The sequence below is a fragment of the Hevea brasiliensis genome, chromosome 4 (genome assembly GCF_030052815.1).
Source record: "Hevea brasiliensis isolate MT/VB/25A 57/8 chromosome 4, ASM3005281v1, whole genome shotgun sequence".
Classification (NCBI taxonomy): domain Eukaryota; kingdom Viridiplantae; phylum Streptophyta; class Magnoliopsida; order Malpighiales; family Euphorbiaceae; genus Hevea; species Hevea brasiliensis.
The window spans coordinates 15,580,419-15,598,164 of record NC_079496.1 but is presented as its reverse complement, the minus strand read 5'-3'; the positions used below and the strand labels follow the sequence as shown (position 1 = coordinate 15,598,164).

The window sequence follows — 17,746 nt, the reverse complement described above, 5'->3', positions numbered from 1 at the left end:
ATGATTTAATTAATTAATTAAAGAGTTTAATTGATTAATTAAATAGGTTTGGTTTGCAATTAGATTGCAAAGTCCCTAGCATGACTTGAAACCAAATCTAGATTATTGGATGTATAATATAAGTTAAATTTATATTTAAACTGTTTAAATATGAATTTAATTAATGAGAAATTAATTAATAGAGATTAATTAATTAATTTATATTTGATATAAATTAATTAGAATAAGAAAATAATTATTTTGGGTTAAGAACTCAAAATTAAGACATAGGGGCATTTTGGTCATTTTGCAGTGTGACACGTGGCACCATGAGATGGTGACACATGGCATAACACATAAGCTTGCCAAATGTTTTTTTAATTATGTAAGATGATTAAAATCAAGATTAAATATAGGTTTGACACTTGGCACAATGTGATTGGGTCACTTAAACCTAGAGCTAATCAAAGGGTGACATGTGGCAAGGGTTTAATGTGTTAACCTAGCTATTTAAGTGTTGTTATGAGAAAATAAAACACAACCAGTAGCCACACTCCTTTGTCACGCCACTTTGAGGGTTTTTTTATCTCTTCTTCTTCATCTCTTATCAATTCAAAGAGATTAGCCATCAATCTCTTGAATTAAGAACACTAGAAATTGTTTCTAGTGTCCTGTTTACATCTTTAATCTCTCAAAAGGCAGAACTTGAATTTCTAATTAATAGAAAAGGCTTTAGAAGCTGTTCAAGGGCTGCCATAGATGTTCTTGGTGTGGACAAGCTAGAGGGACAACATCTGGTGTCCTGAAGATGAATCTCAAAGGCGCAGACACGCTGCAGTGCATCAAGAGGTTAGTGTAATCGTTCTTGATTTAATCTAGGGTTCTAAAATTAATCTGATTAATTTTAAAATCTTAAATGGAAAATACAGATCCAAAAACATATTAAAAGAGTTTTAATATGTTGTTTATCATTGAAATCAAATAGATAAAAATAAATCTTGCATGATGCATGTGACCCTAGGTGAAAATTTTTGAATTCAATGGTATAAACTTGTGTTTTTCACGCTTCCGTTCCTTCACCCACATCTATTTAATATCTGCATATTAAATGCAAGAGTTTGATGTATCCATTCACCCTTAGGCTTGAAATAGCCTATCTTTGTTACTTCAACATAACCTAAATCCTTGCACCCATTCACAAAACCTTCCCAATCCAATTGCTCACAGTTCATCCAATGACTTGGTATATATACTCCCCCAAAATACTTAATCAATGGCCCATCACTAAATTTACCACCCATAAATACTTGAACAGGGAAACTATGACAAACATAATCAATCAATCAAAACATATCAATAACTCTAGTAATTTTCTTAATCAAACAAAATACAAATAAATAACCATCAACCAAATATAATCCCTGCACCATGAAAGCCTAAAAACAATAATGCATGCCTAATAACGCAATATATAGGGTTCACCATTACAGATGTAAAACTTAAATTATCATTAAAATATTCAATTAACAGACCCATCATAGATTATTAAACTCTATTTGATCAAATATAAAAATTATCTCATTTTTGGTTGCTTCAGATATTCTGTCCACACGCTCTGCACTTTTCGCTTTCATCCCATTATCACAGACAAGTATCCACAATAATGGTAGAGGCCTTGTCTCTGTCACGACCCAACCTATGGGCCGGACTGGCACTAGGACCTGGGCCAGCCTAAAGCCCCCGAGGCCCGTAGTATGCCTAACTATTCCTTAACCCAACTCAAAGGCCCATTGGGCCTAATTTCAAGAAATCAACCGGACAGAGTCCGGCCATAAAATGGACCTTTCAACGGGGAGTTTTTGACTCACCCGACCTGTAAACACAATAAATAATCAATTGGGGAGCTCAGCTCACCCTCCACATACTCAAATATCATAAAATAAATGGGAGCTTAGCTCCCTCATCCAACCCATCAAACATGCATAAAATTATAAGTTTACAGGTCCAAAATAAGAATTTATATTACAGACCCAATTTAAATAAATGTTTCTAACACATGCGGAAATTCTAGATATTTATAGAATTACACAAACATGAATAGACGACCTGTGAAGGAGAAAAGCAGGTTAACCTCAAAAATATCCTCCTGTGGCCTGAAAAAATATTGAACAGGAGTGAGCGTTCGACTCAGAGAGTAAAATATCAATTTTAACCATAATCTCTATAACTATCTAAAACTAATGCACCCTGTAGAGTGAAATGCAACGTCAGCAATATTATCACATCATAACAGCAAAAAGGTAATTTAGAGCACTCACACACCCAATAATATCAATCATAAAATATGAGAGCTGATCCCCTATACAGCTCTTTTAAATCCAACCTGTGCCAGCGAAGAACTCAAGCCGGACTTTTGCTTAATATACCAAATCGGGGTCCCAGCGAAGAACTCAAGCCGTGACTACCGCCGAAGGACCGGGTCCCAGCGAAGATCTCAAGCCGTGTCTACCCATCCTATCCATAGTCCACACCACATCACACGCACGCCCACGCATGCACACTGCTCCAAATTACCATAACAACATCCATGGCACTTTAACGGTTTTGAATGCAACATAAATCATGCCTAGAGTTTAACTACATAGATATATACATATAAGTGATGCATGGGCATGCTTGAACATATAATAATAGTGAAATTACAATTAAAATTAATATTTTACTCACAGACTTGACAACGGTCACTGTGGCGGCTGGGCGGAGGAAGAAGGCTATCCCGGCTCACCTGACAATTACATTATAATTATTTAATACAATTAACTCAATACAAATAATGAAAAGACCAAATACGTCCTAAGTCGTGCCGAAAATCTGGCAGAGTCTTCCCTATACCTAGGACCTACCCAACCTGCAAAAGGGCTCAAAACACACTTCTATATTCACAATCCATATATCCCCAACTCAATCACATCACACAGCCCCTCCTGGGCCCATCAAATCAGTCATACATCACATTATGTAAAATTTGAATTTAGTCCTTATAATTAATTATTTTTGCAAAAACTGCCCAAACAAGCTCTAAAAATTCTAAGACTTTGCGCCGCGGTCCTTAGCAATATTACTAGGCTATTGCACAAAGAATCATAATTTTCTGAGCTATCACGAATATTTTATGGATTTTTAATCCTATTTAAGCACTAGAAAATTATGAAAAAGCAAGGTTCGGGTTTACCATTGCCGATTTCGACTCCGGGGACGCGCTCGGGACGTTTGACAACGATGGGGTAGCCAAAACCTCGATTCAATTTGGAGACTTTTTCCGATAGCTCGTCTATCTGGCCGGAAATTCACAAACCCGGACAACTGTCGAATTTCCGCGAATTGAAGATACCTACACGAAGCCTATAACACGAGGGTTAGTACATAAATTTTACGAAATTTTCTAAGCTCATTTAATGCTCGAAAAATCACTGCGAAGTTCCATGGGACCCACCGAAAAACAGTGTCGGAAAAATTTGAAATTTATATCGCCGCAAAGCTCTCGACGAGTGGAGCGCTCTGGTACTCTCGGTTTTCTCGTGGGGTTCACGGTTTGCGAGAAATCTAGCCCAAAAGTCAAAATGGGCTCAAACTTTCTGGATAAAAATTGGACAAACCGCTCGATGGATTTCGGTGTTCTTGGTGCCTATAAAAAGCTCTTGACGAGTAGATAGATTTAGACACATGACCCGGTCCGATTGGTGGCCGGATCAGCCAGATTTTGGCCAGGAAGACAAAGCGGCACGCATGCGCATTGCCTCGCTTCGGGCGCCTTTTTCCGGCGTTCCAGGCGGCGGCCGGTGAGCTGGGGAGGCTGGGGACGTGTGCCGGCGGGCTGGGGTGGCAAGGGAGGCGGCGGCGCAGCAAGGGAAGGAGGGAGGAGAGAGAAAACGGGAGAGAAAGAGAGGAAGGACGAAACGTGCGCGGGAGAAAAAGAGAAGAAGAAGAAGAAGAAGGGGCCGATCCGGTTAGACCGGTTCGATTCGATTGACCGGTTCGATTCGAAATACAAAATTTTAAATTTTTACTCTGCATTGGGACCGAAAACGAGGTCCAAAAATTTCGAAAAATTTTCAGAAAACTCAAAAAAAATTCGTAGACTCCAAATATATTTTTAGTTTTACACATAGTCTTTAAATTAATTTTTAAAAATCATCAAAGTTTATATTTTCAGAAAATCGAACCCGATTTTTAAAATCTGAAAAATCTCAAATAATTTCTTAAAATTTAAATAAAATTAAAATATCAATATTACTCATAAAATAATAAATTTAAAATTTTTGGGGTGTTACATTCTTCCCCCGTTTTCAAAAAATTCGTCCTCGAATTTTACACAAGGCAGAATAAAATGCATGATTACACATTGAACAGATAAGGGTACTTGCTACGCATGTCCCGTTCTGACTCCAGGTGCACTCTTCCACTGACTGGCTCCTCCACAAAACCTTAACCATAGGGATCTGCTTTGATCTTAGCTGCCTCACTTGGTAGTCCACTATGGCTACAGGTTGCTCCTCAAACATCAAGTTTTTTTTCAGCTCCATTACATCCGGCTGTAGCACATGAGAAGGATCAGGAATGTATTTCCTGAGCATGGAGATGTGAAACACGGGATGAACATGTGAAAGGTTGGGTGGTAGCTCCAATCGGTAGGCAACTGCTCCAACTCTATCAGTAACCGCAAAAGGTCCAATATACCGAGGTGCCAACTTGCCCTTCTTTCCAAATCTCATGACTCCCTTCATCGGAGAAACCTTCAGGAATACATAGTCGCCTACTACAAACTCTACATCCCTCCTTCTGGGGTCTGTGTAACTCTTCTGCCTACTGAAAGCTGTTTTCAACCGTTCCCTGATCAAAGGAACTATCTTTGAAGTGTACTGCACTAGATCTACATCATGCACCTTCGCTTCTCCCATTTCTGTCCAACACAGAGGAGACCTACACTTTCTTCCATATAGTGCCTCATAGGGTGCTACTCCTATGCTAGAATGGTAATTGTTGTTGTAGGCAAACTCCACCAAAGCTAGCTGATCATCCCATTGACCTCCAAAATCCAAAACACTCATGCGAAGCATGTCTTCCAGTGTTTGGATTGTCCTTTCGGACTGTCCGTCTGTTTGAGGGTGGAAAGCAGTACTAAAGTTCAACTGTGTGCCAAGTGCCTCCTGCAAGTTTCTCCAAAATCGAAAAGTGAACTGGGGCCCTCTGTCAGATATTATGGAAATAGGAACTCCATGTAATCTGACTATTTCTCGAATGTAGAGTCGGGCATACTATGCCATAGAATATGTAGTCTTCACAGGCAAGAAGTGAGCTGATTTGGTTAGGCGGTCTACAATTACCCATATCGAATCATATCCTCGCATGGTACGAGGCAACCCAGTCACAAAATCCATGGTAATCATTTCCCACTTCCATTCTGGGATAGGGAGCTCTTGCAGCTTCCCTGACGGTCTCTGGTGTTCAAACTTCACCTTCTGACAAGTCAAGTACTTGGACACAAAGTCTGCTATGTCTCTCTTCATGCCATTCCACCAATAGCTATCTTTCACATCATGGTACATCTTGGTGGAGCCTGGGTGGACACTGTACAGTATATAGTGTGCCTCTTGCATGATTTCATTTATGAGATTGTCCACATTGGGCACACATTTCCTGGAACCTTGCACTAGGGCGCCATCATTGGCAAATCCAAACTCACCACCTTCACCCTGCTGTACTCTTTCTATGATCTTCATCAATTGTTGGTCTCTGTCCTGGGAAACTCTAACTCTGTCTCACACGTCTGGCCTCATTGGAAAGTGAGCCAATAATACCCCCTCATATGAAAGATCTAGGATTAATCCTTAATCCATCAACTCATGTACTTCCTGAATCAACGGTCTTTTCTCTACTGAAATGTGCACCAAACTGCCAGAAGATTTTCTGCTCAAAGCATCTGCTATTACATTGGCTTTCCCAGGGTGGTACTGGATGGTGCAATCATAGTCTTTCAGAAGCTCCATCCATCTTCTCTGTCTCAAGTTTAAATCCCTCTGTTGGAAGATGTACTTCAAACTCTTGTGGTCGGTGTATATCTCGCACACTTCACCATACAGGTAGTGTCTCCAGATTTTTAGTGCAAAGATTATAGCCGCCATTTCCAAATCATGGGTGGGGTAGTTCTGCTCATGCCTCTTCAGCTGCCTTGAAACATAAGCCACTACTTTTCCATTCTGCATCAAAACATTCCCTAGGCCAACTCTGGAGGCGTCACAGTACACGGTGTATCCTTCACTGCTCATAGTTAGTGTCAACACAGGGGCAGTGGTTAGACACTCCTTAAGCTTCTGGAAAATTTCCTCACAGTCATCTGTCCAAATGAATGGAACATTCTTCCTAGTCAACTTAGTTAGGGGAGCCGCTATCCTGGAAAAATCTTGCACAAAACGCCTATAGTAGCCAACTAGACCCAGAAAACTTCACACCTCAGTGACTATTGTAGGCCTAAGCCAATCAGTTACAGATTCAATTTTCTTGGGATCTACTTAAATGCCTTCACTAGAAACCACGTGTCCCAAGAATGAGATGCTTTCTAGCCAAAATTCACATTTTGAAATTTTGGCATATAGCTGGTGCTCCGTCAAAGTCTGCAACACCATCCTCAAGTGCCACACGTGCTCTTCCTCGGTCCGAGAGTATACCAAAATGTCATCTATGAATACGATGACAAAACTGTCCAAAAATGGCTTGAACACCCTTTTCATCAAGTCCATGAAGGCTGCTGGTGCATTAGTGAGTCCAAAAGATATCACCAAGAACTCATAATGATCATATCTTGTCCTGAATGCCGTTTTGGACACGTCCTCATTCCTGATTCTCAACTGATGGTAGCCTGATCGTAGGTCTATCTTGGAAAAGAATCTAACGCCTTGGAGCTGACCAAACAAATCGTCGATCCGAGGAAGTGGATACTTATTCTTCACAGTTACCTTGTTCAGCTGTCTATAGTCAATACACAACCTCAAGGACCCATCTTTCTTTCTCACAAATAGAACAGGAGCACCCCAGGGTGAAGTGCTCGGACGTATGAAACCCTTGTCCAAAAGCTCCTGTAGTTGCTCCTTTAGCTCTTTCAATTCTGCTGGTGCCATCCTGTAAGGCGGCATTGATATGGGGTTTGTACCCAGAACAATATCAATGCAGAACTCTATTTCCCTTTCTGGTGGCAACCCTGGAAGCTCATCAGGGAAGACATCCATGAATTCTCTGACAACAGGAAAATTTTCCATGTTAACACCTTCTACAGATGTATCTCTCACCAATGCCAAATATCCTTGACATCCACGCCTCAATATTTTTCTAGCACTAATTGCTGACACCAAATTATATGGAGCCATGCTCCTGTCACCATCAAAACTAAACTCTTCCACACCAGGTATGTGGAAATACACCTTTTTGTTCCTGTAGTCTAAAGTGGCATATTGAGTTGCCAACCAATCCATCCCCAAAATTACATCAAAATCCATTACTGGTAGAGGAACCAAGTCTGCTAGGAGGATCTTTCCATCCACTACTACTGGACTACCTGGAAAGACCATATCTACATCTATGTTGTCGCTAAGTGGGGTAGCTACAGACAAAGGGCATTCTAAAGTTGTAGGGCTTCTACACAATCTCATGGAAAACACAGGGGAGACAAATGAGTGTGTAGCACCCGGGTCTATTAAAACACGAGCCTCATAGGAACAGACCAGAAGAATACTTGCCACAACTGCATTTGAAGCCTGAGCATCCTGATGGGTCAGGGTGAAAATCAGAGCTTGACCCCTACCCTGAGTGGCAGAACCCTAATATTGACTCCTACCTCCTGATCTACGTCCAAATCCATGTCCCCCTTGTCTTCGGCCCTGTTGGCCACTGAACTGACTGCCTGCCATGTTAGAAGCACCCGGATACAACTGACGAGGAATATTTGCAACAGAACCCTGTGACCCCATCTGTGGCTTACTAAACACGGGGCATTCCCTAGCAAAGTGACCTGGTCGGCCACACCTGAAGCATACTCCTGAACCCATCATACAAGGTCTTGAATGTCCTCTTCCACATTGTGCACAAGGTGCCAAGGAGGATCCTGAACCAGACCCAGAACTGCTGTACCCCGAACTGTGACCACTGTTAGATTCGTACCCTGGTCTGAACCCTCGAGGTTTGTGTCTAAAACCACTTTTCTTATTCCTACTTCTTCCTCTGTAATTACTCTGGCCACCACTATCCGGAGTACCCATGTGGGGAACACCTGAAGAACCCTCTGCTCTATTTTTCTTTGCCCTTCCGCTTTCATCCACAGCATAGCTAATATCAATCTGTCTGGCTCGATCAACTACCACATCAAAAGACTGATCATGGTCAGGTTTGCATACCTCCTGTCAAGCCCCTTTAGGAATCTCTTCACCTTCATAGTTTCTGTAGCTACTGCTATAGGGGCATACCTGCTCAATTCCAGAAATTCTGTAGCATATTCATCTACAGACCTGCCATTCTGTCTTAAGGCCTCAAAGGCCCACTGCTTTAGGTCTTTGAAACTTTCTGGTACAAACCGGTTGATGAACAGTTCCACAAACTGAGTCCACGATAAACCCTCCATTCGAGGTAATATGTAGTCATTCATCCATTGTCTAAGCATAGGCCCCATGACATGCTGCATACACTCTATAAGTCTTCTATCACCAATCGCAATTACTTTCTGCACATGCAGGAATCCAAAAACCGATATGCATCATCTGACACATCATAAGTACCAGGCACCAACTTCTTGAAATTGATGATCTGTTTGTAAGGTTCCCCTCTTGGTGCGGTGGACTGCTGCTGCTGTGGAGGGTGGACCATATACTGCACCATCAAATCGATGGTTCTCTGTAACCCAGCTAGAGTAGCTGCCATGTGGTCCATGGGACCCGGTGCCATAAAAGACTGATCCTGTACTGGTGGCAGCTGCTCTTCTACTTGAGCAGCTCTAGGCCTCCTACCCTGCCTCCTCGGGGCAGGCGCCTCATCCTGTGCTGACACCTCGTCGAGCACTTAGTTACAGTGCGATGGCGGCTCTCACCTTCTACGCATTGTCTTGAAATTCAGTAGCATTAGCCCACAATATTCAAAACAACATGTTACACAGCTCTATAGACTCAGATTTATACATAATTATATGAAGCAGAAACTAGAAGCAAAGATGACAATGCAAGACGAATGTGGACCCTATTTTTCGCATGTGACTCCTATTAGACTCTTCCCAATACTTTAGACAAACATTCCCTAAGAATCTGGAGCCTAAGCTCTGATACCACATTTGTCACGACCCAACCTATGGGCCGGACTGGCACTAGGACCTGGGCCAGCCTAAAGCCCCCGAGGCCCATAGTAAGCCTAACTATTCCTTAACCCAACTCAAAGGCCTATTGGGCCCAATTTCAAGAAATCAATCGGACAGAGTCCGACCATAAAATGAACCTTTCAACGGGGAGTTTTTGACTCACCCGACCTGTAAACATAATAAATAATCAATTGGGGAGCTCAGCTCACCCTCCACATACTCAAATATCATAAAATAAATGGGAGCTCAGCTCCCTCATCCAACCCATCAAACATGTATAAAATAATAAGTTTACAGGTCCAAAATAAGAATTTATATTACAGACCCAATTTAAATAAATGTTTCTAACACATGCAGAAATTCTAGATGTTTATAGAATTACACAAACATGAATAGACGACCTGTGAAGAAGAAAAGCAAGTTAACCTCAAAAATATCCTCCTATGGCCTGGAAAAATATTGAACAGGAGTGAGCGTTCGACTCAGAGAGTAAAATATCAATTTTAATCATAATCTCTATAACTATCTAAAACTAATGCACCATATAGAGTGAAATGCAATATCAGTAATATTATCACATTATAACAGCAAAAAGGTAATTTGGAGTACTCACACACCCAATAATATCAATCATAATATATGAGAGCTGATCCCCTATACAGCTCTCTTAAATCCAACCTGTGCCAGCGAAGAACTCAAGCCGGACTTTCGCTTAATATACCAAATCGGGGTCCCAGCGAAGAACTCAAGCCGTGACTACCCCCGAAGGACCGGGTCCCAGCGAAGATCTCAAGTCGTGTTTACCCGTCCTATCCATAGCCCACACCACATCACACGCACGCCAACGCACGCACACTGCTCCAAATTACCACAACAACATCCATGGCACTTTAACAGTTGTGAATGCAACATAAATCGTGCCTAGAGTTTAACTACATAGATATATACATATAAGTGATACATGGGCATGCTTAAACATATAATAATAGTGAAATTACAATTAAAATTAATATTTTACTCACAGACTTGACAACGGTCACTGTGGCGACTGGGCGGAGGAAGAAGGTTGTCCCAGCTCACCTGACAATTATATTACAATTATTTAATACAATTGACTCAATATAAATCATGAAAATACCAAATACGTCCTAAGTCGTGCCGAAAATCCGGCAGAGTCTCCCCTAGACCTAGGACCTACCCAACCTGCAAAAGGGCTCAAAACACACTTCTATATTCACAATCCATATATCCACAACTCAATCACATCACACAGCCCCTCCTGGGTCCATCAAATCAATCATCCATCACATTATGTAAAATTTCAATTTAGTCATTATAATTGATTATTTTTGCAAAAACTACCCAAACAAGCTCTAAAAATTCTAAAACTTTGCCTCGCGGTCCTTAGCAATATTACTAGGCTATTGCAAAAAGAATCATAATTTTCTGAGCTACCACGAATATTTTATGGATTTTTAATCCTATTTAAGCACTAAAAAATTACGAAAAAGCAAGGTTCGGGTTTACCTTTGCCGATTCCGACTCCGGGGACGCGCTCGGGACGTCTGACAATGGTGGGATAGCCAAAACCTCGATTCAATTCGGAGACTTTTTCCTATAGTCGGTTTGTCTGGCCAGAAATTCACAGATCTGGACAACTGTTGAATTTCCACGAATTGAAGATACCTACACAAAGCCCACAATACGGGGGTTAGTACATAAATTTTACGAAATTTTCTAAGCTCATTTAATACTCGGAAAAACACTGCGAAGTTCCCTGGGACCCACTGAAAAACGGTGTCGAAAAAATTTGAAATTTATATCGTCGCGAAGCTCTCGACGAGTGGAGCGCTCTGGTACTCTCGGTTTTCTCGTGGGGTTCACGGTTTGCGAGAAATCTAGCCCAAAATTCAAAATGGGCTAAAACTTCCCGGGCAAAAATTGGACAAACCGCTCAATGGATTTCGGTGTTCTTGGTGTCTATGGAAAGCTCTCGACGAGTAGATGGATTTAGACATAAGACCCGGTCCGATTGGTGGCCGGATCGATCGGATTTTAGCCGGGAAGACGAAGCGGTGTGCTTGCGTGTTGCATCACTTCGGGCGCCTTTTTCCGTTCAGTGGTCGGTGAGTGGGGCGGTGGGGACGTCTTGGCCGTGGTGGGGTGGTAGGGTGGCGGCGCGGCAAGGGGAGGAGGGAGGAGAGAGAAAACGGGAGAGAAAGAGAGGAAGGAGGAAACGCGCGCGGGAGAAAAAGAGAAGAAGAAGAAGGGGCCGGTCCGATTCGATCGGTCCGATCCGGTCCGGTTCGATTCGGTCGGTTCGATTCGGAATACAAAATTTTGAATTTTTACTCTGCCTTGGGACCGAAAACGAGGTCCAAAAATTCTGAAAAATTTTTAGAAAACTCAAAAAAATTCATAGACTCCAAATATATTTTTAGTTTTGTCACGTGGTCTTTAAATTTATTTTTAAAAATCATCAAAGTTTATATTTTCGGAAAATCGAACCCGATTTTTAAAATCCGAAAAATCTCAAATAATTTCTTAAAATTTAAATAAAATTAAAATATCAATATTACTCATAAAATAATAAATTTAAAATTTTTGGGGTGTTACAGTCTCACTCAAGAATGATCACTCTCTGCACTTTTCTTTCCCTTGAGACCACTTTCTCATTTATTATGAAAAGCTTTTAAGGGAAAACTTCTCTCTTGGCTCATTTTTGTCATAGTTTGGGTTTAGGGATTCAAAGTAATCAATTTGATTAGGTTGAGTTAGAGTCAAATGAATCAATGGTTTGATTTAGCTTCTATGACATTTTTATTTATAAAAAATCGAGAGAAATGCCACATGTTAGCTTATGTTGTGGATTTCACTTTTGGTCAAAATTAATTTGAATCATTGGACATAATTATGGCAAATGTTAAAGGTGCAGATATTTAACCAAAATTAAAAGATATGGATATAAACGTGAATTGATGAAAAGGTGTGGCATTTTTTGTCCAATTGGCCTTTGAATAAATGTGAGTGTTTCGCCTGAAATAATTAACTATTAAACTTATGTTAAGGGTAAAATTTTATTACTTTTATTATATGTTATATAATTTTTAAAATATACGATAATACTAAAAATTCAATCTATTCAATTAATAAAATTATTTTTTAAAAAAATAATAAAATAGAAAAATTAAAATTAAAAAATGTTTTAAACTTAAAATTGAACTGAATTAAATTTTAAAATAAAAATTTAATTTTAATACATATTAGACAAAAATATATTAAGAAATTAACTAATAAATTAATTATCATTCAAAAAAGTAATTTATAATTTAAAATAACTAAAAAAGGTCATTCTCATTTTATTTATTGTCTTAAACAGCCAATAACCAGTCCACTGAGGGCCTATCGTCGTACTGGAACTTTAAAATGATAAACTTCAAATACCTAATTTTGGGCGTTGGAAACAATGGAAATTAATTTCTTGAGCAGAGACAGCTTGTTTGAGGCGGTCTGCTTAGGGACCGACGTAACTACAATTAGCTTTGCTTTGTTCTTGGAATTCATTGCCACCGGGCCAACTTAACTATCACCTTTAAAATTGCGATTTTTTTTAATTGAAATTTTAATTAAAATTCATATAAAAAAAATTATTGGGAATGAACATTTTGTGATTTTGTGAATTGAATTGAATTCAATTTTAATTAATTATATATTTTTTAATAATTTTTCAATAAATCAAGTTAATATTAAAAGAATAAATAAAAAAATTTTAATCTATTATTAATTGAGTTTCTTAAATTCAAATCTATTCAGGCATTTAGTTATAATCATACAGTACTCAACATTAAATGCTTGAGAAAATATCCGTCAATGTTTGAACGTGAGTTCCTAATGGATGTACCTGAAACAGTGGAGTCCATGCATACCGTGAATGAGTCGATGTATACAGTATTCGAAAGGTCTACCTGCTTTGTTTTGGGTGTCATTGAATCACTAATAATAAATCCTCAACTCCCAACCGCCACTCAACTCTTTTGACCAATTCTATCTTACGGTGAGAGAATTTCTTTTTCATTCAATTTTATTTAAAAATCGGATCGAATCGATTTTTTAAGTACAGTTTTAATTTGATTTTTAATAATTTAATTTTAATTTAATTTTTATATTTAAATTTTAATTTAATTCGATTTAAATTTATATTGAAAGTTTTTAATATATTTAAAAAATAATAAAAAATATACATATAATCGGTTTTTCGACTTGGCACACATCTAGTATAGTTTCGATTATATTATATTTTCAATGAAAAATCAAAACCTAACTAAAATAATAAAATCAATTTGACTCGGCTCAAATTGATTCAATACAATTTTCTTTTATTCGGTTGATGACCCCATAACCGTCCAAACCTCTACCATCTATAACAACTACTCCCTATGCACCAGATTGTTATAAAGCAAACCTTTCCGTAACAATGGCCAATGCCAACGGCACAAATCTGAGAAAATCAACTACTTGCATTAGCATGCTTTGGTTTTGCTTTTCTTGGCTCTTGTTATCACAAACTTCCACTTCACTAGACACTCTCTCTCCAGGTCAATCCATCAAAGATGGCGAGACTCTGGTCTCAAAAGGTGGAATATTCGAACTGGGATTTCACAGACTAGGAAATTCAAATAAACGTTATTTGGCAATATGGTACAAGGAAGCCAAGGCCTTTTCAGTTGTTTGGGTTGCCAATAGAGAAACCCCACTTCTTGATTCTTCAGGAGTTCTGAGTTTCTCTAAGAAAGGACTTCTGGTCCTGCTCAATGGAAAAAATAGTACAGTTTGGTCATCCAATAAAACAACACCTGCACAGAGTCTGCTTATGCAGCTCTTGGACACGGGAAATCTTGTAGTAAATGATACCCAGTCGGTTAACTATCTGTGGCAGAGTTTCGATTCTCCTTGTGACACATTACTCCCAGGAATGAGAATTGGACGAAATTTCTCAACTCGTCAGGACAGATTTCTAACATCCTGGAAGAGCGCAAACGATCCTGCTCCAGGTCAATTTTCGCTGTGGATAGATCCTCGTGGGTTCCCGCAGCTTGTTCTTAGGAATGGAACTGCTATGCATTATAGACTTGGGTCGTGGAATGGCCTTCGTTTCACGGGAACTCCTCAATTGCCTGCACAAATAGAATTGTTCGAGTATGAGTTTGAATTGAACAACAACGGGGTGTATTATGAGTATGAGGTCAAGGGAAACTTGATGTCGAGGTTATTTGTGAATCGATCAGGTTTCGTGGAGCGTTTTGCACGAGAAAACCAATCAAATGGTTGGAGAAATTTATATTCAGCACCACTAGATCAGTGCGACAAGTATTCACTTTGTGGTGCACATATGAAATGCGATATCATAGGTGACCTGCCAAATTGTGTTTGCCTGGAAGGCTTTGTATCGAAATCTCCTAAAAATTGGAGTGCTGGATGTGTTAGAAAGACCCCATTAGATTGCAAAGCTGGAGATATCTTTCGGAGTTATACAGGGTTGAAGTTGCCGGACACATCTGGTTCTTCGTACAATATGACCATGAGCCTTGCAGAATGCAAGGAAATGTGCACAAGAAACTGCAATTGCACAGCGTATGCAAATTCAAACATCAAGGGCAGTGGCTGCTTGCTATGGTTTGGAGAACTGGCTGACATGAGAGAGTATAATGAAGGAGGGCAAAACATTTACATAAGGATGTCCTCTTCAAAACCAGGTATTATCTTTAGATTTTTCATCAAAACAGTATTGGTTGGTGCTTTCTTGAGCAGGCAACTATTTCTCTATATTCATTATTTCCTCTTACCATATAATCTATCTATTTTGAGGAGAGAAAAAAAAAAAAAAGGAGATGAGACTAGGGTGAGAGGAAAGATATTGAAAAATGGTAGGGGCAGTAGAAGCTTTGCAGGAGTCTGTTGATTGCTGACATATTTGTTATCTTTCAGATCAAGCTAAGAAGAAGCAGATAGGTATCATCGTCACGTCTGCGATACTTGTGGGAATGCTTGTGGTGGGAATTATAGTTTGCATACAAAGGAGGAAAAAGAGCATGCAAGGTATCCAACTCTGAACAATTCTTTCAATTTAATTACATTCTTGATAGAATATTCCACAGAAATAAATGAAAAATTATCTATTTGCTGCTTAATTGGCTTTGAAATAAAGAATATATTCAATTATCAATACTTATAAATATAATGTTCCTACTCCTTCAGGAATGGCAAATGGCATTCACATGAATGATAACGAAAACAATGAGGGAACGGAAGACATGGAATTGCTAACATTTGACATAACCACCATAACAAAAGCCACAAATAATTTTTCAAGAGACAACAAGTTGGGGCAAGGTGGTTTTGGACCTGTATACAAGGTAACATAAGATTATAGATCTAAGTTAACCTATCATCTCTACAGGATCTTAACTTCTACAATAATGGTTTCCAGGGAACATTGCCTGGTGGGCAAGAAATAGCAGTGAAAAGGCTTTCAAAAAGTTCTGGACAAGGGCAAACAGAGTTCAAAACTGAAGTTATCTTGATCTCCAAACTTCAGCACAGAAATCTTGTTAGACTTCTTGGATGTTGCTTTCAGAAAGATGAAAAAATGTTGATCTATGAGTTTATGCCCAACAAGAGCTTAGATTTTTTTATTTTTGGTTTGAACCTCTCTATCTTAAGTACAAATGTTGTTTCCGATTGTGATATTGTTGATTGTTCTATGCTAATTTACTCACATGAATGAACAAATTGATCAGATCAAATGAGAAGCAATTATCTTGACTGGCCTAAGCGTGTCCACATTATTGGAGGAATTGCTAAAGGGCTTCTCTATCTTCATCAGGACTCAAGACTAAGAATTATCCATAGAGATCTCAAGGCAAGCAATGTGTTATTAGATAAGGACATGAATCCCAAAATTTCAGACTTTGGTATGGCTAGAATTTTTGGAGGGGACCAAACGGAGGCAAATACAAATAGAGTAGCAGGAACATAGTAAGGACCCCTACACTTGACATATATTTTACATTTGGCGTCAACTGAAATCCAATTATTGCATGGTATTTTGCAGTGGTTATATGGCTCCAGAGTATGCAGTGGATGGGCTTTTCTCAATGAAATCAGATGTCTTTAGCTTTGGTGCATTAGTGTTGGAGATAGTAAGTGGGAAGAAAAATAGAGGATTTTCTCACCCAGATCACAACCACAATCTTCTTGGACATGTAAGAACATTTAAAGACATAATAATTTAGCTTCCGGTTTCATAGAAGTTACCATCTTTGGTTCTTGATTTTCAGGCGTGGAAGCTGTGGATTGAAGAGAGGCCATTGGAACTAGTGGATCATATGTTAGATTCTTTTGCCACATTCGAAGTGTTAAGATGCATTAACGTGGGCTTATTGTGTGTTCAACAAAGGCCGGAAGACAGGCCAAACATGTCATCTGTGGTCGTAATGTTGGGTAGCGAGAGCTCATTGCCTCAACCGAAGCAACCTGGCTTTTTCACAGAAAGAAATATGCCTGAAGCAGAATCTTCATCAAGTGGGCATGGATCAACATCAGTAAATGAAATGAGTACCTCATTTCTAGAGCCCCGGTAGAAGATTACCACTCAGGTCTCAAACCCTAGTGCAGATATATTTCTAATCATTATCCAGCATGTAATATATGAAATAGAGAATAAGTTGAGCTGCGGGAATGGCAAAGTCTCATATAATTTTCCTCATTGACTGGTCTGTTGCAACTTGTGAGTACAAAAGTAGTTTGATCTCCAGATGTGCAATATAAATGCTAGTGTGCTTTGTGTCAATAATTGTATTTTATTGTGTTATGCTAGTGAGGAGGGCAAAATGTAACAGTAATAATGAAAAACTTGAATATTATATCTTTTAGGATGTGTACGGTTTTTGGGTCTCGAACTGAAGAATTATATCAAACAGATAGGAATCATACCAAACTAATGTAACGCTCCCACCGTTGGTAGTCCATACATTTTACTGTTCCAACGACTAATGTCTGTTCGGACAGTCAGGATGTCTGGAACTACACTTAAACTATAGTAAGGAGGCATAAATTAATGAAATAAATATTAAAAAAATATAAGAAAAATTTTGAGAAATAAAATAAAATTTAGAGAATTTATTAATTGGTATAAAATAATAAAAACATCTCGATGAGCACCATAAAGGGCATTTTGGTCATTTCACCTTTAGAGGTGAATTTTAACCTAAATGTGAACTTAAAATTAGGAAACAAAATAATTAACATAAATTAAATTATGAATTTGAATTTGGAAAATGAGAAGAGAAAGAAGAAGAAAAAAAAAGAAAAAAAAGG

The 17,746-nt window shown here is 39.0% G+C and overlaps 1 protein-coding gene across 1 annotated transcript; it reads left to right on the top strand.

The window, feature by feature from the left end:
- Positions 1-13,783: 13,783 nt before the first annotated feature.
- On the top strand, positions 13,784-17,310 carry LOC110641376 (G-type lectin S-receptor-like serine/threonine-protein kinase At4g27290). The gene is made up of 7 exons (XM_021793076.2): positions 13,784-15,123; positions 15,356-15,466; positions 15,626-15,783; positions 15,858-16,068; positions 16,168-16,405; positions 16,482-16,632; positions 16,708-17,310. The coding sequence occupies exons 1-7, from the start codon at positions 13,845-13,847 to the stop codon at positions 17,008-17,010; spliced, it is 2,451 nt and encodes an 816-aa protein (XP_021648768.2). The 5' UTR covers positions 13,784-13,844; the 3' UTR covers positions 17,011-17,310.
- Positions 17,311-17,746: the final 436 nt, after the last annotated feature.